At 40.8% G+C, this 25,694-nt stretch overlaps 1 protein-coding gene across 1 annotated transcript in view; it reads right to left on the reverse strand.

Moving 5' to 3' along the window:
* Positions 1–241: 241 nt before the first annotated feature.
* Positions 242–25,694, reverse strand: part of ADAMTS6 (ADAM metallopeptidase with thrombospondin type 1 motif 6) — a 311,564-nt gene continuing 286,111 nt past the window's right edge. Inside the window, exons 22-25 of the mRNA XM_039545681.1 lie at positions 24,745–24,949; positions 18,369–18,545; positions 12,406–12,562; positions 242–3,404 (exon numbers count right to left, since the gene is read on the reverse strand). Coding sequence (XP_039401615.1) covers positions 3,295–3,404; positions 12,406–12,562; positions 18,369–18,545; positions 24,745–24,949 — 649 coding nt within the window. The 3' untranslated portion in view covers positions 242–3,294. The remainder of the gene's footprint in view (positions 3,405–12,405; positions 12,563–18,368; positions 18,546–24,744; positions 24,950–25,694) is intronic.

Here is a 25,694-nt window from a genome sequence, read left to right on the forward strand (position 1 = left end):
TCTTTCACAGTTCCTTTCTTTATTGTTATTCTCATATATGACAAATATTGCTGCAGTCAGGGACAGATTTCTGAGACAACATATATATGTCTTATCTATGAATAGGAAGGAAAACATCCTATACAGTTTTAAATGTATTTGATGAAGGAAGGAAATATGCATGCTTGTGGAAGTCTAGCATCTGTATGTCAGGGAACAGACAACTTTACCATGGACGCCATTTTTTAAAGCTGCAGTTTTATTTTACTAAATTAACTATGTTAAAAACAAATCTGTGCCTGGTGTGGAATTTCACTGCATCAAGTGTTACAATATTTTTGTTTTCATTACAAGCAGGAGAATGCATGTAGAACATGTGTTAGGAAATATGACAATAAATTAGAATATAATTTACAAAAGCAAAAAATAATAAAGTAACAGTGTACCACATTAATACTGAGTATAAAATAATAAGCAACTAATCACAATAATACAAAGATATCTTCAGTCTGTATTATTAAGGATATCTATGTGACATTCACTCCATTAACAAAGTTCCTAATGAAATGGATTATTTCTGGGTGTATACACTTTGAGGGGTTTTATTTATAGAATTTTTTCCTTTTAGTTTGATCTGCTTCAGTTGGTGATATTGCTGAATGGAAGTACTGGCACCAGATTGCTCTGTGTATTTAGTACTCTACTATTTGATTCTAGGCCTGTCATATTTATACAGCCTAAACAAATAGTCCTATTGTCACTACTTAAGAATATAACATTATTTAGCTTAGCTTACATAGGTGGCTACAGTGTAGCAGCAGCAATGAACTGTGCTGGGGAAACCAATGATTTTTTTCCTTTCAATTAGGTTTTATTTTCAGGTCTTAGTCAGAAGTGTCATTTAGTTTGTAAATTTAAATACATTCTGGGTTTTGTTCCCTTTAACAATGCAAATCAATGTTGCTCCAGGGAGTTCCTTAAATTTCCAACCTCAGTGCTGTTTTAAGTTGCAGAGTAAACATTGGACTCCCTAGTCCTCTAGCACCAGTAAGAGAGCAAAATGTGTCTGTGGAAACACTCCTTGCAACTTTAATGTCCTAAGTGAGGTTAAAAAAAAAAGGTTCATTCTGAATACTTTTTTAAACCCTTTCTTGTTAGTCGAACAGACACATTAGCTAATAAACACAATTATGCCCTGGAGAAAACCAGATCCTGATACAAAGAAGCTGCTTGCTCAGAGAATGCCACAGCAACACCTTTCCCTTTTATCATATTTTTGACTTAGTCAACGCATGCTAGCACCAAGTTATTCTCTCAATAGGATGTATAAAGGTCATTTACTCATTAACTAAGGGCTATACCCTGTCCTTGATCCATATATGCAACTCCCAGTTTTTATTTTTGTATTTATTTATTGAGAATCAGTGACAATGGGAGTTGTGAACACGGGGACTGAGAGCAGCAGATGGCCGTATGTGAGTAAAGTCATGCTTACTGGAAATGAATTCCACTGGTCACATGTGTAAGGAAGTGAAAAACACTGTCAAGAGGTAGCAGATGACAGGAGTTTGATGGTTCTGAATAAGTGGGCTACATAAAATGCCACATATAGATTGTCAACGTGTTTCATAGTACAAGAATCCTGTAAAGAATATCTATTTTACCTTGTTAATTCACATTAGTAAATAGTGTGCAACACATTTGGCTTATTATTATTTGTTAAATATACTGACATTTAGGTTTCATGTGATTTATTGAACTTACTTGTTTCATTGAAAGAGTACTTTTTTTTAAAAAGTGCCATTTGATTTTTAGTGTTAACACAACGTGTTGTTCACATAATTTTAATTGCACTACAACAAAGGAGACATAGCTGGTCACAAAAGCACATTCATCAAGTACCTGCTGCAAACTGCAAATGTTCAAGTACAATATATTAATATAAACAAGTACCCACTTTCCTTATCTCCTTGTTGAACCTTCTATCAAGGGGGGAAGGGGAAGAGGAGTATGCTAAATTCTGGATCTGACTTGCCCAAGTAGTTTGGCTTCACATTTAAATGCAACTCAGAGTATTAACTAAAAAAGTATTCTGTGAGTATTAAGATTATGATAATATGACCAAAATGTCCCCATAACTCTTTTATTCTTTGGTTGTAATCCTTGCCCACTCTGTTATGGTCTCCAAACCTGTGCATTCAAACACTCTCTCTCATAAATAAATGCCCTTCTATTGTATTAAAGAAGGGAACATCTGGAACCCACTGTAATTGTCAGCAAAGTTTGCAGAGAGACTGCCTTATTATTATTACACAGTACATTTATCTTTTGCACTGGAACTTCTTGGTGATAGTGAGTAGATGTAAAACATGACTAGATGCCTCTCTGTGGCTAGTGATGTAAACAATAGTGAATTGGAGTCATAAAATGTAAGCCTATACACTAGTAGTGAAGTATGCAGCACTGTGGTCTTCACCACTATTGAAATCTGGCTTCTTCATGGTATTGAAATGTTTTTCCCTTTTAGTGGACATCTCAGCTTCACTTGTACAATGGCAAAATGGCTATATATCTGCAGCACAGATTTATCAGCACACTTGTATTTCATGCACACCTGCAATAACTGTTGCACCTCTTAAAACTAAGTTCCTCATGGTTGTTTTGTTTAGTTTAGCTTAATATATGGCTCACAGCAGTGTTCAGCAAATATGGATTACTCCTAAGGGAATTAGGTGGAATGAAGGAAAAAATATAATTTTCTTTACTTCAGATTTATAATTGCTCCTTAAATAACATTTCCAAGCCCATTTTATAATTTAAATTGTGATGCTGTGTAATGAGATAAAATAGTTAACATTTTAAGCTATGACTTAAGATTGTTTGATTCTTCTTTACTTCCATAGTAGACCAAGTCATAACAGCTACATTTTAAACAGTTTTAAATATAAATGGATTCAGTGTCATTGCTAAGTCCATAATAAAAATTACTTTAATGGTCCAAGGAGGTAAACAGACTATTGGATTTAGTCAAAAGAACACAAATGTTCCACAGTAAGCTATTGTATATGTGTTGTGTGGATCTTTCCAATTTGGCATGCCCTCCTTATACTGTGTCCAGCACTTTGGATGAATAAATCCCACTTCACAGAAGTTAAAATAATATTGAAATCCTGTCAGCTGGGGCTGACCAGTGGTTACGTTTTCCACAGGGTAATGCATTTGCAAGGACCTCAATCCCATTCCGCTGTGTGGCTCTCTTCGATGGACACATTTCCACAATGATATAACAAGGCACTCTCTCTTGCTTTCTGTGGGTCAATGTCCTTGGCAGGTCTTACAGCACATCTGTCTGAAGTATGCTCGGCTGCAGAACTTGAACTTCAGCACCAGTGGGCAATAAGCCACTTTGTTCACATCTTTGCACTCTGATGATTGAGGGCATAAAAGGGAACATATTAGACAGACAAATTGAAAAGATACAAAAGGAAAGCTATTGCGATTTAGCATGCTTCTGCTTTGTCTATCCACCTTCCCTCTGTGTAAATGTTCTTTCTAGTACAGTTTAGCAGATACAATGTATTTTAAAAAGTAATTAAAATATTTGCAGGTCTTCTCTCTCTGATGTTTATAAATATGCCCACTTTGTGTTGAAAGAATTACCATTTGTTGGGATAAGTGATCACTTTAGACAGCTAAGAAATATGCGTCGTTCTTATATTTTTATAGCTTCTTTCTCAGAAGTTATTTTATTCATCAGTGAAAGGTTATCCAAAATCTAGCCTGGGTTGCATTGTTTGGTACCACGTCTGTGCACTTATAAGATTCCCTGAAGTAGAACATGCATTACCACTAGCAGCGACTGGGAAAATGAACAGTATTAGTAAAGGTATTAGCAGTGTGAGTTCACTGACTGTACAGCACAGCACAGCATGGCATTGTGAGTTTTACTGTAGGTTTTGTTCTTCTGCTTCAACACTTTATATTCTGCAGGGAGACAAGCCATTTCTACACCTGAAACTCACAGCCATATAAGGGCTTTTTCTTACTTAGGTCTACATTCACAAAAGGAGTTAGATGCCTAACTGCCACTTTAGATGTTTAAATCCCAGAATCAGGCCCCACTGGTATTCACAAAATCCTGGTCAGCTGTGACTGAAACCTGTAGGTACCTAGACTTGCTTGGCACCTACATTTCTGCAGTAAAAGTTCCCTATATTTCCCTGCCTACGTTTCTGCCTCTGTACATGCAAACTGCTGCATCACTCTAGGCGTCCGGATGCCTAATCCCCAGAGTGATGTGCAAACTGGGGAAAGATAGATGTTTCTCCGGTCTTTGGCAAAAAGCCTCACCTCCTTTATGGGAGTTAATGGAATCCCCCTCATTAGAAGTTTTTAAGAACAGGTTTGACAAGCACCTGTCAGGAATGGTCTAGGTTTACATGGTCCTGCCTCAAGAGCATGGGGCTGGACTTGATGACTTCTCGAGGACCCTTCCAAACCTACATTTCTCGGATTCAATGATTCAGTGTGGGGTTGCATGCATTTTAACCAAGTAGGATTTGTCCCAAGGCTTCATAATATTTCCAGAATCTCCATTCCACCTTTCTTTGCTTTACCCTCTCTATGGACACACACTAGCCTAGTTCAGCAAGTGGCTATTTGGATGATGGTGGACACAGTACTTTGGAAGCTTCTCACAGCTATTGTTTTAAAATAGATATGTGATTGATGAAATAGTTTCTTCTGCATGGGATTGTGGTTATAGGGAGGTGGTTTAGCAGAGCCATTCTTATTCTTTGTGGGAACGATATCCACAGAAACCACTGTTACTTAATCACCAGTAAACCACAAATATTAATCACTCCTTTCCTGAAGACACTACTGAGACTGCAAAGATGCACCACATTAGCTATAAGGAAATCTGAAACTGCATAAAAGAAGACAAAATGGCATTCAGGTAGAGTTTTAGGTGACCTTGGAAGTCTGGATTCAGCTGCCATATGAACTTAGAAAATAAAATCATTCTGAATAATATTTCAAATGTCATGGTATATTCTGTCAGTAATTCACTTCTAACAGCAAATATAATGTTACCCTTATCAGTGACAATTTGTCAAAACCTGGCCTATTATGCTCTAACTCTGCAATGAAGGGCTTGCAGAAACAAAGAGATCAAGCAGTTGTTAAATGTGACAAGAAGTATCATTGCTTTCTTTTTCTCATTCTCATATCCTTACGATTTTGATTCTGCTCTTTCATGTACTGCTAGTTACACTTTCCCAGACAAAAATGGCTCTGAACTTTATCAAGATGACTGTGACACAGGCTGCCAGATACAAACACACCAAATAGAACATAAGAATGGTCAGACAGAGTCAGACCAGTGGTCCATCCAGCTCAGTGTCCTATCTTCTGACACTGGCCAGTGTCAGATGCTTCAAAGAGAATGAACACAACAGGGCAATTTTGAGTGATTCATCCTATTGCCCAGTCCCAGCTTCTGGCAAGCAGAGGTTTAGGAACACCTGGAGTGTGGCATTGTATCCCTGATCATCTTTGCTAATAGCCATTCAGGGACCTGGTACTGAAATTAGGCTTACTAGCCTGTAATTGCCAGTATGTCCCCTTGAGCCCTTTTTAATAAATTGCATTACATTAGCTATTCTCCAGTCATCTGGTACAGAGACTGATTTAAGCAATAGGCTACATATAATAATTAGTAGTTTTACAATTTCATATATAAGTTCCTTCTGAATACCATCTGGTTTTGATGACTTATTACAGTTTTTCAATTTGTTCCAAAACCGCCTCTACTGAAACCTCAATCTGGGACAGGTCCTCAGATTTGTCACCTAAAAGACTGGCTCAGATGTGGCAATCTCCCTTGCATCCTCTGCAGTGAAGACCATTACAAAGAATTCATTTAGATTTTCTATGACAGCTTTGTCTTCCTTAAGAGCTTCTTTAGTACCTCCAACATCCAGTAGCCCCACTGATTGTTAGGTAGGCTTCCTGCTCCTGATGTACTTAAAAAAAATTGCTGTTAGTTTTTGTGTATTTTTGCTAGTTGCTCCTCAAATTCTTTTTCAGCTTTCCAAATGATACTTTTACATTGGACTTGCCAGAGTTTATGCTCCTTTCTATTTTCCTCAGTAGGATTGGACTCCCAATTTTTGAATGATTTCTTTTTGCCTCTAACTGCCTCTTTTACTCTGTTGTTTAGCCCTGGTGGAAAATTTTACTCCTCTGATTTTTTTCTTTTTTTCTTTGGGATATACATTTTCTCTGAGGCTCTCTTATGGTGTTTTTACAGAGTTTCTATGTGGCTTACAGGCATTTCACTCTTGTGACAGTTCCTTTTAATTTCTATTTAACTACCTTCCTCACTGTTGTGTAGTCCCCATTTTTTAAATTAAATGCTACTATGGTGAATTTCTTTCGTAATTTTCCTCCTACAGGTATGTTAAATTTGATAATAGCATGGTTTCTATTACCAAGAGGTTCAGATATAGTCACTGCTTGGACCAGATCCTGTGTCCACCTAGGACTAAATCAAGAATTGTCACTCCCTTTGTAGGTTCCAGGACTATGTGCTTCAAGAAGCAGTCATTAATGGTGTCTAGAAATTTTAACTCTGCAACAAGTCCTGAGGTGACATGTACCCATTCACTACGGGGATAGTTGAAATCCCCCATTATTACTGGGTTTTCTGTTTTTGTAGCCCCCCTAATCTCCCTGAGCATTTCACAATCACCCTCACCATCCTGTATGCAGTGTAGTTGTAGCCATGTCAGTCCCAGGACATTAGAGAGATATGGTGGTCAGGTGATCGGTAGTATATTCCTACTGCTACGCTCTTATTATTCAAGCATGGAATTTCTATCCATAGAGATTCTATGGTGCTGTTGATTTATTCACATTTTTACTATATTTGACTCTCTGCTTTCTTTCACATACAGTGCCATTCCCCCACCAGCACAATGTACTGTTATATATTTTGTACCCTGCTATTACATTGATTATCATCATTCCATCAAGTTTCTACTATGCCTATTATTTCAACAGCCTCATTTAATACCAGGCACACAAGTTCACCTGTCTTCGTACTTAGACTTCTAGCATTTTTATAGAAGAACTTGTCAGTATTTAGCTGTGTGTTTTCATGTCATGTAACTGAATGGGACTCTTTCTCTTCAGTTCCAACCTCTAATTTATCAATTTCTGTCTTCTCCTCTTTACTAAGATATAGAGTATCCCCTTTAATAAATCCTCCCCTGCAGGATATGTCTGTCTGTCTGAACCTGGTGGTACTCTGCACTTGTCAGCTTTCCCCCAGCTCTTAGTTTAAAAACTCCTCTACAAGCTTTTGAATTTTACATTCTAGCAATCAGGTTCCATTCTGGTTATGTGGACTAACGTTCACTTTGACACTAGTTTTGTACCAAATATATAACCAAAACTCATTTTTTTGCTTGTTTAGAAACTAAATAATATAATTTTAAAATACATTTTAAGTAGTCTCACTAAGAGCAGCTGGAATTGTCTGCTTAGCTCAATCTATTTTGAGATGAATGAAAAGTGGTTGATCTTTATGAGAAGAAAACGTTTTATGAAATAAAAGCCTGAGATTAGTTATGATCTTTAGGATTAGTAAATTCTTGAAATCCTAAAAGCTTCTGTCACCACCAGCATGTTAAAAGACTTTGCCTGATCATTTACTTCAAGGCTGACATTATAATAACACAAGCAATTTGGCCATGTAGACTAAATGGACAAGGGCCATTTCATCTATTAATTCAAGACACTTCAGCTCCTATTATATTTAAGAGGATTTTGTTTAAGGCCAAGAGGGATACACAGAAAATGTATGGTATGTACACATTATTCTGAAACAATACAGTCTACACGCATATATTCAGTATTTAACTATAGATATCAGATGCTTATACATACAGAGATATTTGTAATAAACTCCTGATAAATTGAGAAAGAAAACAGTTGTTTTGCAGTCAAAATCTAGTTGTCTATTTTTGAAATGTTGGATCTTTAATGTTTCATAATTTAGAGCCAAATTGTGCTCACAGATGTATGTATTCCTAGTAACTTCAACAGAAGGCACAGTAGGCACTGCTCACCCTTGTTGGAATCAATATACATTATGATCTATTCTAGGTAATGTAAATTGGCAATAACAGCATCTTTATCAATCTTCCCTAACTACTTTCATATGTCACCAACCTCCAATGAATATCTTCATTGTGAGCCCAGGGCAGAAATGTGTCCCTTAGTGGCAATGTAACTTTTAAAACTGTTACTTAAGATAAAAATTAGAAAGAACAACTGTCTTCATTAGAAGAACTTATCCCATCCCTTCCTCTTCTTTATTGTTCCTAGAACATGATCTTTCCTCTGCAATCACTATGTTACTAAACAGCATGACCTTTTTGTCTGGAAATTAAGAGGTGATTCTCTTCCCTGATTGGTCCTCAGGTCAGGTGCCTACCAGGTACTATTTTTAACCCTTTACTAACTATTTATGACAGTGATAAGTAGGGAATAAGTCATACCCATTAATAAAGACTTTTTTACATTGCTTCCTATGGACAAAAGACAACTTCTTTGTAGCAAATTAATAGTTAGCTCTTGATCTGTATAAGTGCAGGATTTATTTTATACTGCTGTCTTCATTGATATAGACAGCCAAGAATAACAGGTGTAATATTATCTGAATTGGAATTAAAAATATCAAGATAACAAAGGGAAAGTCTGTTATGAAGATACTTTCAATCAACAACATGAGATTATAAGCTTTAATTTGAAATCAGAAGTTCTAAAAGATGGAATAGAATGCCCATCTAACCCTCACACTACATTGCTTCACTTATCTCATTGAAATCTCCATCTGACTCATTTTCATGTTAATTTTGAATTTATGGAGCCAATGTGATCTGATATAGCAGCTATTAGCAATCTTGTATCTTTATGCAAGTATTAGAGTAAATACAAGCACTGTTGCAGTTATATAGTTAAAAACAAAATCCAAAACAGGAAAGACTTAAGTCTAAAGTTGTGCCTTCTGCATTAAAAGGTAGAATACAGGATAATATTATGATGGTAAACTCTAATAGGACAATAGATTTCTAACCATTCAATTTAGTCAGAAAACACCAGTAAACAATATTTTATGTTGTATTTCATATTACACATAAAAATCATGCTAAAAGACAGTTATTAAGGTTGCAAAGTCAAGCACTCAGAAGTTAGGAAATGCCAACATTAAGGTTGGACATGCATATGGATTATGACACAGTCTTCAATTACAAGATTCTGGCATTTCTTAACTTTCAAATGCTTGACTTTGCAACCTTAATAACGTTCCTTTCACATATTTGTAGTGTGTTATTTTCTTGGTTTTTAAAAAAGCAAACTGAACAAATAAATTCCACCATGTGGCATCATACTGACAGCCCCATGGATCATCAAGGTGGAACCCATTAATTATTATAATTATTATTTGTATTATCATTGCATCTATGAGCCCCAGTCATGGACCAGTATCCCATTGTGCTAGGTACTGTACAAACACAGAACAAAAAGACAGTTCCCCATAGAGCTTAAAATCTCAGTATAAGACAAGAGGTAACAGATGGATTCAGACAGCCTGGCTGGGGAATACAAGGTAGCAATGAGTACAAGGTAGCAATGTTAGCATTATAGTCAGAGGTCCCAGCATAACCACTGTCACGATTTTTGTAGGCATCATAGCAAAGGAGAGTTTTAAGTAGGGAGTTGAAGAAACCTTTAGGACCACTGTGCAATCCTCTGTCACTTGAGCGAATGGAGTAACTGATAGTAGATCATTATCCTCTATGTGGACCAGCACTAGAGGGGGATGAGACACTTTGACAGTGGGTTTCACAGACATTTGCTGACAGCAAAGGAATGGTGAATCTCAGGAATTTTGGGTCAAATCCCTCCCCACGCAGTTTCCCATTCCCAATGGCTCCCAGTCTCAATCTTCTTCCCTGGGCTCCTCAACTAATTTCAGTATCCACTTGCCCCTGGGCACTTGTCCCAGTCTCTTTGTTTACACAGTCCCAGTTCTCCCCCTGTACCTTGGCTCTTCATCAAATCTATCTCCTCTTTCCCCTACCTCCTTCTCCTTATCCCACTGGTTCTCAGTCCCAGTTTACTTGCCCAGAAAGTCCCCAGCTCTTCACCCAATCTCAGTCTCCTCCTTCCACCTACTGGCTCCCAATCCCTACCAGTTTCCCTCCCTGGCTGCTAGTCCCAGTGTCCTTGTCTAGATAGTCCCCATCTCCCCCGCCATCCCAGCTCTCAGTTTCCCTCTTCTTATCTGCCAGCTTCCACTCCAAACTTCTGCCCCTGTCTCTGGTCCTCAAACAATGTACACTCCTGCCCCACCCCTAGGTTTAATTCTGATCTCCTCTGCATTTGAATCTAGCATCCTCCTCCTCCACACTTCCTGGGGCCAGTAGGGTGGCCACTGAATGCATAAGAAAGACAGGCACCCTGCTCTCAGTTCAGGTGCCTGGACTCAAACCTGGCACAACCTGCTGCAGCCCAGAGCTTTAATTAAATGGAAAGTTCTGCTCAGTCCCAGGCTGATGGACTCTTTGGGAAATTTAGCTGCTAAAATCAAAGATGTTTCTATTGAGCATGTGGAAACAACAATTTTTAAACATTTTATGATTTGGTGAATTTGAGATGATTTTCATCATAACTACAACAGGAACATCCCTGACATAAAAGCCACCCCCCTGCCAAATTTCAAGTCCCTACTCCAAAGCATGGGAGTGCTAGTACTTTTCAAATATTTTATTTCCATGGACTAAACAGTGTATTGTCCCCTAGCCTCATTCTCGCGAATGGCTGAACTGCTTTGGCTGAAAATTTTAAAAACAATTCAGCCTGAGGAAGAAACCCAGGATGCAAAATTTTTGCCCAATCTGTTGAAGTTTGGCACAGTTATAAGCAACTGAAATCATGGTCTTACAGGGGAAAGTGTTGGGTAACCTTAATAATAGGTGGTGGGAATAGCCCTGCTGATTCCCAGACAAAAAATATGTTAAAATGAAGTTAAGGTTGAGAGGACATATGACCAAATTAGGGTAAAAATCATTATAGCTATGTAAATATGCCAAAACAAACATTATAAACAAAGGAAATTCACAGTTAAAGTTAAAGTTAACAAAAAAGAACAGCAAACAGTGAATGTATGGAAACACAGTTAAGGAATGCATGTAATCTTAGCTCTGCCCATAGTCATGCCATGTGGTCCCAGGTTACATTAAACCTATTTTTAAAGACCCACTAGATATTTCCATTTTTTCCTGTATGGCGTCACCACTTGGTTAATGTTATTGGGTGAGTGGTATTCGATGGATAAGGAGTACACTTTCCACTCTTTCTGCCTTGCTATGTATTCTAGGACTGACTGTTTAAAATCTCAAATATCTTATTGCAAGAGGTAGATGGTTACAAAATTCTATCACTAGTCTCTCAGGCTACCAGAACAATCATCAGTTTTGTTAATGCTTTCATTGGTATCTTACATTCACAAGAAACCTTGATGGTTCCTTGAATATATGGAGTCTATGTATGTATTAGAAGATCCCACTAGTACATATATCAAGAGAGACTGAAACATTTATGGAGCAAAATGTGTATATTGTTAATTCATCCATGATATTGCTAAGTATGAATTGTGGGAATGAGGTGGTGTAGCAGTCCAGGACATTGTTTGCGTGTTTGTTTTGTGTTGTTATTCAGAATTTATTTTATATATAAGTTTGTCTAACTGTTTTAAAATCGGTAAAGACATTACATTTTTAAAACCATTAATGTCTTGGTGATGTACTGCAAAGTCAATGGCAAAACTCTCATGGAATTTATGCCAGGACTTTCACCCATAGTCTCTGCCCCAAAGAGTTTGTCCTTGAAAGCAAAGGTTACCAAACATAATAGGAAAAATACATAGAAAATGCATTAAAAAGTAAAATGGTACAAGGCCAGTGCACTATGGTGGTCATATGGGATCATAAAGAGTAGAAATGTCTTGCTGAAACTGCAGTGTAAGTGCCATCATTTTCATTAAACCAACAGTTGCCACATGGTGGTAGCTGCAGTATCTCAGTTCTTCCACACACACAGAGCGAAAAAAGAGTGTGATATATCAATGGTAACTGCTGGTAAATGTTGCCTTTTTAATGATGACTGCTGTATGATATTTGTATTTGCACAGTGGTCTCCAAATTAGAACTGGCTGACTAATGAAAAAAATATTTATAGATAAATCATTCAATGATTGATTGGGCAAAAAATCATTAAATACATAATTCAGGAATATTAGTCATTCAGCTCTACTATTTTCAGGGATGAAATACATTAAGAAACCAAACTCACCTTCCGTGTTGGAAATGGGAGTACTGTCACATTTGCTTTCACACTGTTGCATTGATGGAGGTCGAACAGTTTCTAGACACTCACTGGATGCTTGTCCAGTGTATGAGAGACACTGCACTGTTCGCATCTGTTGTCCCAGACCACATTGTGCGGAACACTAAGGACAAGAGAGAAATCAGGATAACAAGTCTGGTCAAATTTTAAAATATAAACAAGACATCAGAAGAGTGAACAGGGATGGCATAGTCATAAAATGGAAAAAAATAAAGCCACTGAGGACATGTGTTCCAGAATAGATTATTCTATGGACATGTAGTGGTTAGAAAAAACATTGGGCAAGGATAGCATATACAGCATTTCTCAGCACCTCCTTTGGCTATTACAGCAAAGGGCACTCATAAACAGTTTAGGATTTTGCATTTCTAACTGTATATCCAAGCATCTGGCTTACAAAGAAGATGAAGAACAATGCAATACTAGTTCCCTGAATCAACCCAGAGCTGAGTCTGAGAATTCTACTTTACCCTACCTTAGGTTTTATCTATAACATCACTAATGGCTTGTCAATACAAACACTTCACAGCAAGCTGTGGTGTAAAGCTACCTTGAACTACCATTTCAAAGCGGGGTGGATTAAAGCAGTCTAGGGAATATTTAGTGTGAAGCAGGCTAATAAGAAGCTTGCTGCAAATTAAGTGTTCATATAAACAAGCCCTAAGACATCATCTCTGAATGTAGTTACTCTTTTACCTCAGATCACAGGAAAAAATACAAAGGGGACAAGAATTTGAATCTCCCTGCTAGTTTCCTTGGGAGACCTCTGTCATTGGGGATAGAAATCTTGAGGTATTCATCAATATTTCAAAACAATGTGCTAAACCATCTCAGAGAAACTAAGAGACAACATCATTTTCCAATCCCTGCATAAAACCAATAGCCTTTATGTTGCCCACTTCTGTGGAGCATATTGAATAAATAAAAATAAAATGGGCAAAATAATATATCGTAGATAAAATGCAGTGATCTATCTCACCCTCTTTTTAAAGGGCAGAAATAGGCACAAATGTGGTGAGGCCATACAGTGGAAGCATGATTGAAGTCAGGGCTGGCCCTGAGGGTGGGCAGGCCCACCAAAGGGAGCGCCATGCACAGGATTTGCCTGATTCCTACCTGACCTGCCAAGAGCCAGGTGGGCTGGCAGAGGCGGCAGGCAGGCGGAGCAGCAGCATCTGGAGCTGGGGCGAGGGACCTGAGCTGCAAGGGGGCATTTGGATGAAAAGCCAAGTCAGGTGACTCCTTTGGAGCAGGGGTGCCCCCCTCCCCCCGCGCCACTGAGGTGTAAAGCCGCCATTGTTCCTGTTCCTTCCCACTTCAGACTGGGAGCGTCCTCCTGTCTGGTGTGTGTGTGTGTGTGTGTGTGAGCTGATGTCAGGGAGTCCCTCTCCCACTGTGTACCCAATCTCCACTGACCTGGGGTGACGGGACAGGGGGAATCTGTGTGTGCTGCTGTCTCTCTGGGTCCAGAGCTGCTGGGAGCTGCTTGTGTCTGTACAAGCCTTCAGGCGCCTGACCCTGAGTGTTTTCTTAAAGAGACAGCACACTCATACACTCAGGCTATGGCTACACTATGAGGCTTTTAGCGACACGGCTGTGCCACTACAGCCCTGCCGCTAAAAAAACTTCCACCCCCCATGAGCGGCAGCGGCTTTGTCGGCGGGAGAGTTCTCCCGCCAACAAAGCACTGTTCACACCGGCACTTTTCATCAGTAAAACTTTTGTCATTCATGTGTGTGTGTGTTTTTTTAATACCCCTAAATGACAAAAGTTTTGCCGACGAAGTGCCAGTGTAGACAAACCCTCTGGCAAACACACACACTCCCCTCAGTACAACACACACTGTCACACACACACACTGTCACACACTCCCCACAACACACACACACACTTTCTCTCTCTCAGACACACACAGTCTCCCCAACGCACACCATGGCTCCCTGCATCCAGATCACTTTCCCCACCTGTGCTGTGAGGCGAGCATTAGGAGCTGCTGCTGCTCTCCTGACCTCTCCTTATGCAGCCCAGGCTGGGACAGTGACCTGGATGGAGGGAGTCCTGACCTCGCTCCTTGCTCCCCGCCACCTCAGAGCCCCCTAAGAGTGCACGGGGAAGAGGAGCACCAGTCCACATGTGGGGAGTGAGCAGCAATGCCAGCTGCTCTGTCACTGCATCCAGGTCAGTTTTACCATGTGGCTGCAGGAGGAGGATGCAGAGGTTAGGGGCACAGGAGGGGGCAGGGGTTGGGGTGAAGAGGGCACAGTGCAGGGGTTAGGGGCACAGGAATTGGTGCACAGGAAAGGGCAGGCTTTGGCATGAAGAGGGCACAGTGCAGAGGTTAGGGGCACATGAGGGAGGTGCAGTGGGTAAGAATGAAGGGGGTGCAGGGATTGGGGCACAAGAGGGGAGTGCAGGGGTTGGGGTGAAGAGGGTGCAGTGCAGGCATTGGGGCACATGAGGGAGGTGCAGTGGGTAAGAATGAAGGGGGTGCAGGGATTGGGGCACAAGAGGGGAGTGCAGGGGTTGGGGTGAAGAGGGCGCAGTGCAGGCATTAGGGGCACATGAGGGAAGTTCAGGAGTAGGAGTGACGGAGGTGCAGGGATTAGGGGCAAAGGGGGCATAGTGTAGGATCTAGAGGTGAAGGGAGGGTGGGGAGCCCATGGGGCGAGGAGCTATAGGGGGGCGCACCACACCCACGGGGGCCAGGGGCACCAAAATGCAAGTTCGCCCATGGTGCTATTTTCCATAAGGCCAGCCCTGATTGAAGTAGCCATGCTGCCAGAGGGAAAGAGGACTCATACTCCATGCATGCATACAGCTGGAGTTCCCTTTTCTCACCGATTCCCCAGACGTACAGAAGCTTTAGCCTTGCTCACTTCACAACCTACCAATACCCTTCCCATGTAAGGAAGAATAGCTGGAGACTGCAAAGTGAACACAATAAAGAGTTCCCAAAGTCCTCTGTTCACATTCTTTAGGTCTTTTCAGTAAATAAAATGCACATTTTATTTTCAAGCTTTCACTAGGGCATAATTAATGGAAAGTGCAGAGCAATTAATAAAAACAAATAAATAGTAGCTGACAGTGTCCCTTCAAGGATTTATTGATGGACAGAAACCTTCGAGTTTATGTCTCCTATGTGATGTTATTCTAACAGTATTTGTTGTTTTAGACTATTCTTTTAAACAGTAATATGGGACACCACTGGAACTACTGATCAGGGCAGAAATATTCATCTCAGCAATAAGGACCCCCCACCCGCATATATCCCAACAAGGGGTTTCTTCCAAATAGGCACAGAGTAGCATACTGGCTTTGCACTATTTCCCACAGAAGCCTCGGAACAAGAGGTGTATCATTTGCATGAATAACTGTTGTAATAACTGAGTTGATTCCATGCATTTTAGGGTGGGGGGAGGTGTAACCAATAGTTCTTTTCAAACGGAAATACTTTGGCCATTCCAAAACATGTTTTGCTGCTCTATAACTAAGCAGTGGCTTAACTGATTTACATCAATTTAAGAGAAATATGCATCTGCACTGATAACATGCATGTTAGCATAAGATAGATCCTTAATCTATTACTTAGGGCCCAATATGGCCAACTGTTGTTCTCTGAGTACTCCAACTGAATTCAGTGGATCAACTCACATGAAGAATAAACTACTGATGGAACTATAGTTTCAAGGACCAAACTCTTACTTAATAACAAGCCATAAATCATACTTTAGATTGCTAAATCTTGATCAAAGAAAGAGCACGTAGCTCTATTTATAGCATAACCAAGATATATTCATTGACTGAACTGTCAGTGCCGTTCTGCCTATGCTATAACAACTCAAACCACAGTCCTATACTATAGGTAAGCATGCCTCTGTATATAAGATTTAAAATGTTTTTCAAAATTCATAGAAATCAATTAATGCTGGATTTGTACACCTATTGTCAATGTAAGTCAACCTAGTAATTTTGGTGTAATGATACTACTTCCATTGTGCCTTTCAATTAAGGAATTCAATGCACTTTTAAAATATTTATTAAATTATGCCTTGCAACATTGCTGTGCACCCCAAAACACTCTCTAGCCTTTTTACATGTGAGTAAACTGAAGCACAGAGGAAAAGAGATAATGCACACCTTCCCATAGTCAACTAGTCGGAAATTCAGATTTAAAATCAGAAGTTCTAATTCCCTATTTCATGCTACACAACACTCATCGTAATGCTCACTGAATTTCAAATTGCTAACTGCTTTAACATTCACCAGCTCTGGTTAATTGGGATAAAAAATTATTAGTAAAGTTTTATTGTTAAATTAGTTCACTGTGTCCAGTATCATTTTTGTTTCTAGTCTGTTTCACATTCTGGCTTACAAGCACTAACACATGCAGGTATTTTGAAGGTCACAAAACGACAGGAGAATATTTTAAAATGTTTTAAATAGAGCAAGAAAAAAATCAGGAAAACATTTCTATTCATATTAGTTTTAATAGGTCACTTCAAATATGGGTTCCTACATCTATATGTATATTTCTCCAGGGATTATGTCAATAAACATTTTTCATGTATCACACTGGTGGGAACTGGCATGCAGAATCCTGAACTGTGAGCTTGTGGATACCACTAGCAGATGGTGCCTTTTTAGGAATCTGTCAAAATATTGCCATGAATTTTCTCTGGCATGAACCTTACTGCTTCTGTTTGGAAACTATACATGATATCCTTGACCCATAGAAGAGATATAGCACAGGCAGAAGCAGCATAAGTTTCACCATACTGCCACCTCCACCAAACATGGCTGAAACCTCATAGAATATCAAAGTTGGAAGGGACCTCAGGAGGTCATCTAGTCCAATCCCCTGCTCAAAGCAGGACCAATCCCCAGACAGATTTTTACCCCAGTTCCCTAAGTGGCCCCCCTTAAGGATTGAACTCACAACCTGGGGTTTAGCAGGCCAATGCTCAAACCACTGAGCTCTTTCTCCCCTCTGGAAGAACCATCTCTAGTAATGAAAGAGTAACAATAACAATAAATAATACTTTGCATGTCAATAGGACTTTTTAATCAAAATTCTCCAATTGCTTCATAAGAGTAGGTACATATTTTTAACATGGGGAAACTGAAGCAATGATAATTTAAATGACTTGTCCAAGGTCTCACAAGAAGGCAGTGATAGAAGTGGGACTGGAACAAAGGTTTCCTAGGTAGTAGACCATGTTGCCTCTCCTATAAGCAATAGTTCAATCTCTACTCCCATTCAGATTTTTTTACTTCTTCTGTAGGAATGTGAACAGGTGTGAAAATCAGTGCTAATTACAGAGTTGGGATTATTTTTCCCCACCAACCTTGTCCACTAGGAATTGGACTGCGACTAGTTACTCATTTTATATAAACCGGGGTAGGCAACCTATGGCACGCGTGCCGAAGGCAGCGCACAAGCTGATTTTCAGTGACACTAACACTGCCCGGGTCCTGTCAACCGGTCCGGGGGGGCTATGCATTTTAATTGAATTTTAAATGAAGCTTCTTAAACATTTTAAAAGCCTTATTTACTTTACATACAACAATAGTTTAGTTATATATTATAGACTTATAGAAAGAGACCTTCTAAAAACATTAAAATGTATTACTGGCATGCGGAACCTTAAGTTAGAGTGAATAAATGAAGACTCAGCACACCACTTCTGAAAGGTTGCTGACCCTGATATAAACCAACAGACAGATATCAGAAGGCACCTAGATGTGGGTACTATCACCTTGTGTAACATTCCAATCTGAGACATAAGAGGATGTCACCTGAAGCATCCCTCGCTCATTTCTAAGAACAAAATCTCTTCCTTTTTAAAAACTGCTGATGGATATTAATAGCAAGAAAAGGTAGCAGATAGTTATATGGTCTGTTATTTTACCTGTCCCCAGTCTCCAGTAACCCAGCGAGGAGGGGGGCATCGGCCTAAGCTACAGCGGATGCGGACTGGAGGCTTGCTTTCCTCTTGGCATTGTGCAGCTGGAAATGTTTTTGAAAGGTCACTGCTTTTGCAAAGAACAATCCGATGTTTGAATCCTGGACCACATTTTGGAGTGCACTGGAAAAGTATGTAAACAAATTTATAGTTACAATTTGAAAAGACAATAAGCATTTCAGAAATATTCTTAAGAAAGTGTATATTCAGGTACACTTATACCAAACTATGATCACAATTTCCACAAGATCTAAGATGTCCCCTGTCTATCCATAGTAGGGATAAGACCCTCATAAAGTATAAATGAGATTTGCACTCAGATGCTACAGTGACAGACACTGAAAATCCTCACAGATACAGAAGTCTTTATAAATGAGATGGTTGGTGATTGATTCTCTTCATCACCATTTTCTAACAGATTTTCCTTCCTATCATCTTCCTTATTGTACTGCAACACATTCCTAATTTTCAGTGTGTGAGCGAAGTACACCAAGTACATCAGTTCTCAGAAAATAAATCTGAGTGCATTTCAGAGATTAATGTGGAATCCACTAGCACACAACTCTCAGCAGAACCAGTGAAAGCTTCTCTCTACATCCCATATAGACTAATAAAATACAGCAGATGGAGGGTGACATACTAGAACACAGCACAAGAAAATTTTCAACATATATAAAGGTGAGTGCATTAGTGGGGTGTGTAGAAATGAGATTCTTGGACTAGGTAGGAACTTTCCTCCCTTTCTTCAAGATGTTACTCTCTCTTCCCCAAGATACTGCCTCTCCTTTTTCCTTTGGTGTTTAGCTGTTTTGCTGGCTCTGATAGCAACGAGGTAATGAAGCAGGAACTTGAATGGAGGCAGGTCTGAAGTCCTCGTGCTCATTTCTCTTCCTTATCATTATTCTATCTCCCCTTGCTCCTCCCTTGTTTTGCTACTCTCCATTACCCGTTACTAACCCTAGCAGAGCAGCAAACTGGGAAGAAGATAGGGAAACAGGTACCAAGGGGAAAGAAAGAAACAAACGAAGACAGAATAACTTCAAAATTCCACTCAGTGAAGTTCCTGGTACCTGTTTACCTCCATCATTCAAGTAGAGGATTTTCACAGAGAAGCAGTTTTAGAATTGCTTCAGAATTGCATAATTGCATGTACATCTCCTTCCTACAAATTAACCAGTAAGATATTTAGATGGGAATCAGTTTCTGATGGTACACAGGGGCCTGTACATAGAATAACCTAAATCTCTCACAAGATTCAAATTCCCTTTCTGGTATATGCAGCTGCAATACATAATACCATAGTATGTGGGAACTCTGAGCAAAATTCATGGGTGAAACACCAAAGGAATTCTACATCCAAACAACGCAGCACATGGCAAATGCCAGAGGGAAAAGATGTAAGCCCCTATCTGAGAAATATGCTGTTGTAGCTACTGGGAATAAGAGACAAAAACATCCTTCAGAAAGAAAACTTCCTATGGAGACACAGCCAAAATTCCACTAAATAAGATGAACTACACTCTGTCTCCAGCAATGAAAGTGAAGTAAGGAAATAATAACTAAGTTGCCTATAATAATACTGAATAATCAAAAACCAAAGGCATCACTAGAATTCAACAAAAAGAGTATGGGCTAGTCTACAATGGCAATGATAAAGCCCTGCCGCAGCAGCCCTTAAACATGTCTTGTGTAGTAACGAGCTCTCCCAGCGCTCTAAAAAAACAATCTTCCCAAGTGGGGCGGCTCCCAGCGCTGGGAGGGCGGTTCCCAGTGCTGGGGCACTGTCTACACTTGAGCTTTACAGCGCTGAAACTTGCTGCGCTCAGGGGCATGTTTTTTCACACCCGAGTGAGAAAGTTGCAGCTCTGTAAATTGCCAGTGTAGACAAGCCCTATGTCTCCAAAGCAAATGAAAAATAAAATGCCCACACAAACAAAAAACAGGGAATAAAGTTTCCCATTACTGCATGCTTTCAGAATTTTTGACTCAGTTAACAAATGGAGGCAACCATGACTAATGATAATATGAATGCAAAGGAAGAAATGCTTGTCTAAAAAGCCTGATAAAGATCCTCCCAAGAAATCCTAGAGCAATTTTTGTTGTTTTGATTTTATTACCTTGAGATACTTTGAATAAATATAAAAAACAATCATTATTTACTGCAAGGACAGTAATGCAGCCAAAACTCAACCATTTCAAGGCATTTGGAAATTGACATGGCAAACTGTCACCCTGTCACTAAAGAATGACTAATTAACCTGTGCTGCTACCAGGGCCAGCTCCAGACCCCAGCACGCCAAGTGCGCGCTTGGGGTGGTGTTCCGCGGCAGGGCGGCAGGCGGCTCCGGCGGACCTCCCGCAGACGTGCCTGCGGAGGGTCCGCTGGTCCTGCGGCTTCGGTAGAGCATCCGCAGGCATGCCTGCGGGAGGACTACCGGAGCCGCGGGACCAGCGGACTCTCCGCAGGCACGTCTGCAGGAGGTCCACTGGAGCCGCGGGACCGGCGACCGCCAGAGCGCCCCCCGCGGCGTGCCGCCCTGCTTGGGGCGGTGGAAATCCTAGAGCCGCCCCTGGCTGCTACAAGCTACTTGTTAGTTTTAGCACACCATTCCCTACCATGTGTAAACACTTTTACATTATCCCATTGGCCTATACATATATATTCTTTCATTATCTCTTTCTACCTTTACACATTGTATTTTGTAGAATATTTCTGACTTTCCATTATCACTGCTTATATGGCTGATTTTTAGAAGGGGAAAAAAGCTTTAGGACAACAATTAATTTCTCAACCTAGTCAAATTGCACAGATACTTTAACTCCACTAACCCAAAAGAAGCCTGAATCTATTGTTCCTTTTCTCTAAACAAGCTATTTCCGATTATCAGTTTTCATCTGAGATAAAGAGGTACAACTCCTTGCTTATCTCATGCTCAACAAGCATGTTAGCATATGAATGAGTGCTGGAATTGCTTAGTTTGTGTTCAGAGACAGTCAGGATTGCAGCAAGTGTGTTAGTTGTTTTTGGTACAACAAAAGCTGAAGAAGAGACTTTACATTCCAAAAGATGACAAGCTTTGACTTAAATGGAAGCAGGAGTGGACATTGCTGCTGCTTTCTATTACAAATATTACAGGATACATCATTTTCATGCTACCCTTAGAAAATAATAAAAAAGTATGATATGCTACATGAAATAAGTATGTAATTGTAATATACAATAATTATTTTTCTAGGAAATACTGGGTAGAAAAATAAGCACTTTCTCATTATATTAAAAAAGTTCTTACCAGTTGAGACACACCTCCAAGCTACTCTAAGCAGAAATGTATAAATAGAAATATGTTCTTATTTGCTCAGAATCTTGTCAGAGCACCCACCAAGATTTCTGATTTAAAAGTGCTCTAAACCTATTTTGGGTGAGGAAATTTCTGTTCCAAGATATCCTACACAGACCGTACAGAAGTTTATATATGGGAGCCATAAAACTTCTGTAGCTGCTCTCAGAGTTGGAACATCAGCAGTCCCAGGGGAGATGGTTTAGTAAGCAGAATGCAGGTGAAGGAGTCAAAGATGCCTAATAAATGCAATGTGCTACAAGGCTCCACAGTTTATCATGGGGATATTATTATTATTTATTTGTATTGTGATATACACACAATGGAAAGATGATTCCTGGTCCCAAAGGGCTTACAATCTAATCAACACCACGTAAGTGGACTATAAAAGGTTTTTGTGTCTCTATCACCTCACTTACTCCCTCCTCCAATCACCCTTCCTCCTTTTCCCCTCCATTCATCTCTTTCTTCCTACTCATCCCCTTTCTTCTCCAAACTATTCCCCCATGCCTTGGATTAACTTTTAATGGGGTGGGATGCTCTGTGCCTTCTACTCTCTCAGGAAATGGGTGACCAAGTAGGGATTGCTTCCAAGCCCTCCCTCCCCCACTTCTGGCTTTGCCACTCCACTTCTAACACTAGCTTGAATTTCAGGGAATAGGCAAGTAGGGAAGAGAGGGGACATAGTACATAAGGGATGACACTGACAGTCTGCCGCCTGGCATGTTTTAAAAACTCACTCACAATCCACGGGGGGTGTTAAGGCCCTGCTCTATACATAGAGATGTTGCTATAGGGAACTGCTTTCTAACAGATATTAAGGATATAAACCAGACACCTTCTTAGGAAAAATACTCCAGGAAAAAGGGTCATTCTTTTAAGACTGTATAAACCCAGAGACGGGTCAAGATCTGAGCTCTGTGGCTGGCCCATCTTTGTATTGCCCAAATGAATGACAGAAACTTATGACAAAAAATAGAACCTTGGGAGTCCAAGCAATAGCATCAGCATAAAGGGCTAATGATGGATCAGAAGCTTTTAAAAAAAAAACCCTGTAAATTTAAAAAATATTTTTCTGCTCCTAGTTAAAAAAACAATCACACATTTAATGGAAGATCCCCTATGAAACTGAACAAATGCTTGCCCACTACAGCAAAGATAATAAAATTCTATGTTGGCAAAATGATAAAAAAAAATAATTTTTAAGCTAGACAGATTTGGTTGGGTTTTTTCCCCCGTAAGTTAGTGGTGGTTTTCACCGATGGAGGAAATTGTTTTCAATGTTCATATCAATAATAATCAGACATTATACATCACTTCGCATCTCAAAACACACCACAATTCTTTACAAGCTGAAATACAAACTATAGAGAGGGATAGCATCACTCTGAAATTAGGCCATCAATGGAAGCAGCTCCACAGCATCTCATAGCATCCTGCATCAACAGTTTATGAGAAGAAGTGATGTACATCATCTGTATATGGTGTGGTGCTGATAGCACTGTTCTACGCAACTTCAACATGGCCCCCAGCATATGGGGGGTGTGTGTGACTGCTGTGCTTCTGTGCTCTGCCTATTTACATATGCTGGAACAGTCCCTTGGAGCTGGAGGCAGGTGTGCCATAACTTAAAACAGCCCTGAGGCTGCTCTAATATAAGGTGAGGAGCCCATCCTGGGTACACAACCATCTTTGCCACCTTGCCCAAGTAGTGCTCTGCAAAGTTTGAATTCAGCTCAGAACTGGGGCAATGGAATCAATTTCTGTTCTCAGTTGTACGGGTGCATATCCTTTGAATTCAATAGGGTTGAATCAGCATAAATTGAGTTTAGATCTTGGCTCATACACTAACGGACACTGCCATATTAATAAAAGCTATACTAGCCTCTCTTAGGAATACTGGCGATCCAAGTCTTAGTTCCACCTTTCACATCACCTTACTAAGGTACTTATTCATGATGTTTGCTGAGTTATTTGAGGAAAAATATGGCATTTCTTGTAGCTTTTAATACCTAAGTGCTCAAAAAATCTCATATCCTTTTTTAAGCCATACGCCTGTAAAGAAGCCTCTGGAAACTAAAATCCCCCTTCTCAATTTATGACTTTGCTGAACCAGAAAGCTGCCCCATGCCAACAAACTGTTGTGCAGCACAGGGCCGCCCAGAGGGGGGGGCAAGAGGGGCAATTTGCCCCAGGCCCCGAACCCCACAGGGGCCCCCACCAGAGTTTTTTGGGGCCTCTGGAGCAGGGTCCTTCACTCGCTCCGGGGGGCCCAGAAAACTCTTGCGGGGCCGGGCGCAGGAGCTTCTTCTGCTCCCGGTCTTCGCCGGCGGCGTGTCCTTCCGCTCCGGGGCAGAAGGACACCCCCCCCCCCCCGCTGGCGAATTACCGCCGAAGACGGAGCGGGACCCGCCGCCGAGTTCAGCCCGGTCTTCGGTGGTAATTCAGCGGCGGGGGGCCCTTCCCTTCCGGGACCCACCGCCGAAGTGCCCCGAAGAGCCGTGGCGGGGGCCCCCCTCCGGCAAATTACCACCGAAGACCGGGCTGCACTTCGGCGGCAGGTCCCGCTTCGGCGGTAATTCGGCGGCGGGGGCGGGGAGGGGGGCCCGCCGCGGGTCTTCGGGGCACTTTGGCGGCGGGTCCCGGAACGGAAGGGCCCCCCGCCGCCGAAGACCCCGGGCCCCCGGAATCCTCTGGGCGGCCCTGGTGCAGCAGCACTTGTTTTAGCCTTTATTGGCTAAACAACATGCCCTATGGGTTACATTATGACAGTAGGGGAAAATTAAAGAACTTTAATGTAATTTTAAACACGTTTAATGTTCTAAATGAGACAGCTACTGATTTCTTATTAATCCTCTGCCTTTAGATGATGATTTCCAGATGACGAGCAGCAATAAAAATGTATTTACATTCAGTGGGAGGAACTCATGACTTGCCCATTGCCAATGAATTAAAAATGCTAATCTGTTGTGAAATATCCTTACTTCTGACCAGTCCAAGGCAACCCACTGTGGTGGACAAGACTGATTGTTACAGGGTTCTTTTTCAATAGGCCGGTGTGTTAAACAGTTAATATTTTCCAGTGTCTCCTCCTCAGACGGTCCAATCTTTCTGATACAGAGAACTGTTCGCGTACGTATTCCTCCATCACAGGTCTTACTGCATTCTGACCAATCTCCTATAAACCACCTGTAGAGAGAAAAATCAGGAAATTTAAATAACCCATTTCACATATAGAATCATAGAAGTGTAGGACTGGAGAGAACCTCAATAGGTCATCTAGTCCAGTCTCCTGCACTCAAGGTAGGACTAAGTAATAACTAGACCATTCCTGACAGGTGTTTGTCTCAAACGGAGAAGATGATTACACAATCATAAAATCCAAACCTTAGTTTAAATTAATAATCCTAAATTATGTTCAATAACATACATGCTCTTCTTATTAAAATAAAGTATAGGTACAAGACAATGCAAGAGCAGTCACAGGGATGGGCATGAGCCATGAGAAGCCAGTGAGCTGCTGCTGGCTTAACAGCAGCCTGCTGGCTGCTGCAACCAATTGGGCAGCCTGCTGAAGGCTGGCTGTACTGAGGAGGCTGCCTGAGAGATTAGTTCTGCTGCAGGCCCGGATTCCTGGCAATAGCCCCCACTCAAGGGTGCTGTCTAGGGACCTCGGGGCCTGGTGTCTCAGGGTAAGCATGGTGGAAGGCACACAGGAGGTTCAGGGCATGGCGATGTTCTGCACGTTCCCATGAATGTTCGTCTGGGCCATGACTGCCCAGTTAATTAGTTACTGTAGTTTTCCTTAGACCTCATGGGAGTCTAGAATCTGCCGAACCACATATTCTTCTTGGCCCTGAACAGTTATAGGCAGAAGAGGGGGAGTACTATGGAGTGGGAAGGGATTCATGACTAATGGTTTTAGAAGTGAGGC

The sequence above is a fragment of the Mauremys reevesii genome, linkage group 6, assembly GCF_016161935.1.
Source record: "Mauremys reevesii isolate NIE-2019 linkage group 6, ASM1616193v1, whole genome shotgun sequence".
Taxonomy (NCBI): Eukaryota; Metazoa; Chordata; order Testudines; family Geoemydidae; genus Mauremys; species Mauremys reevesii.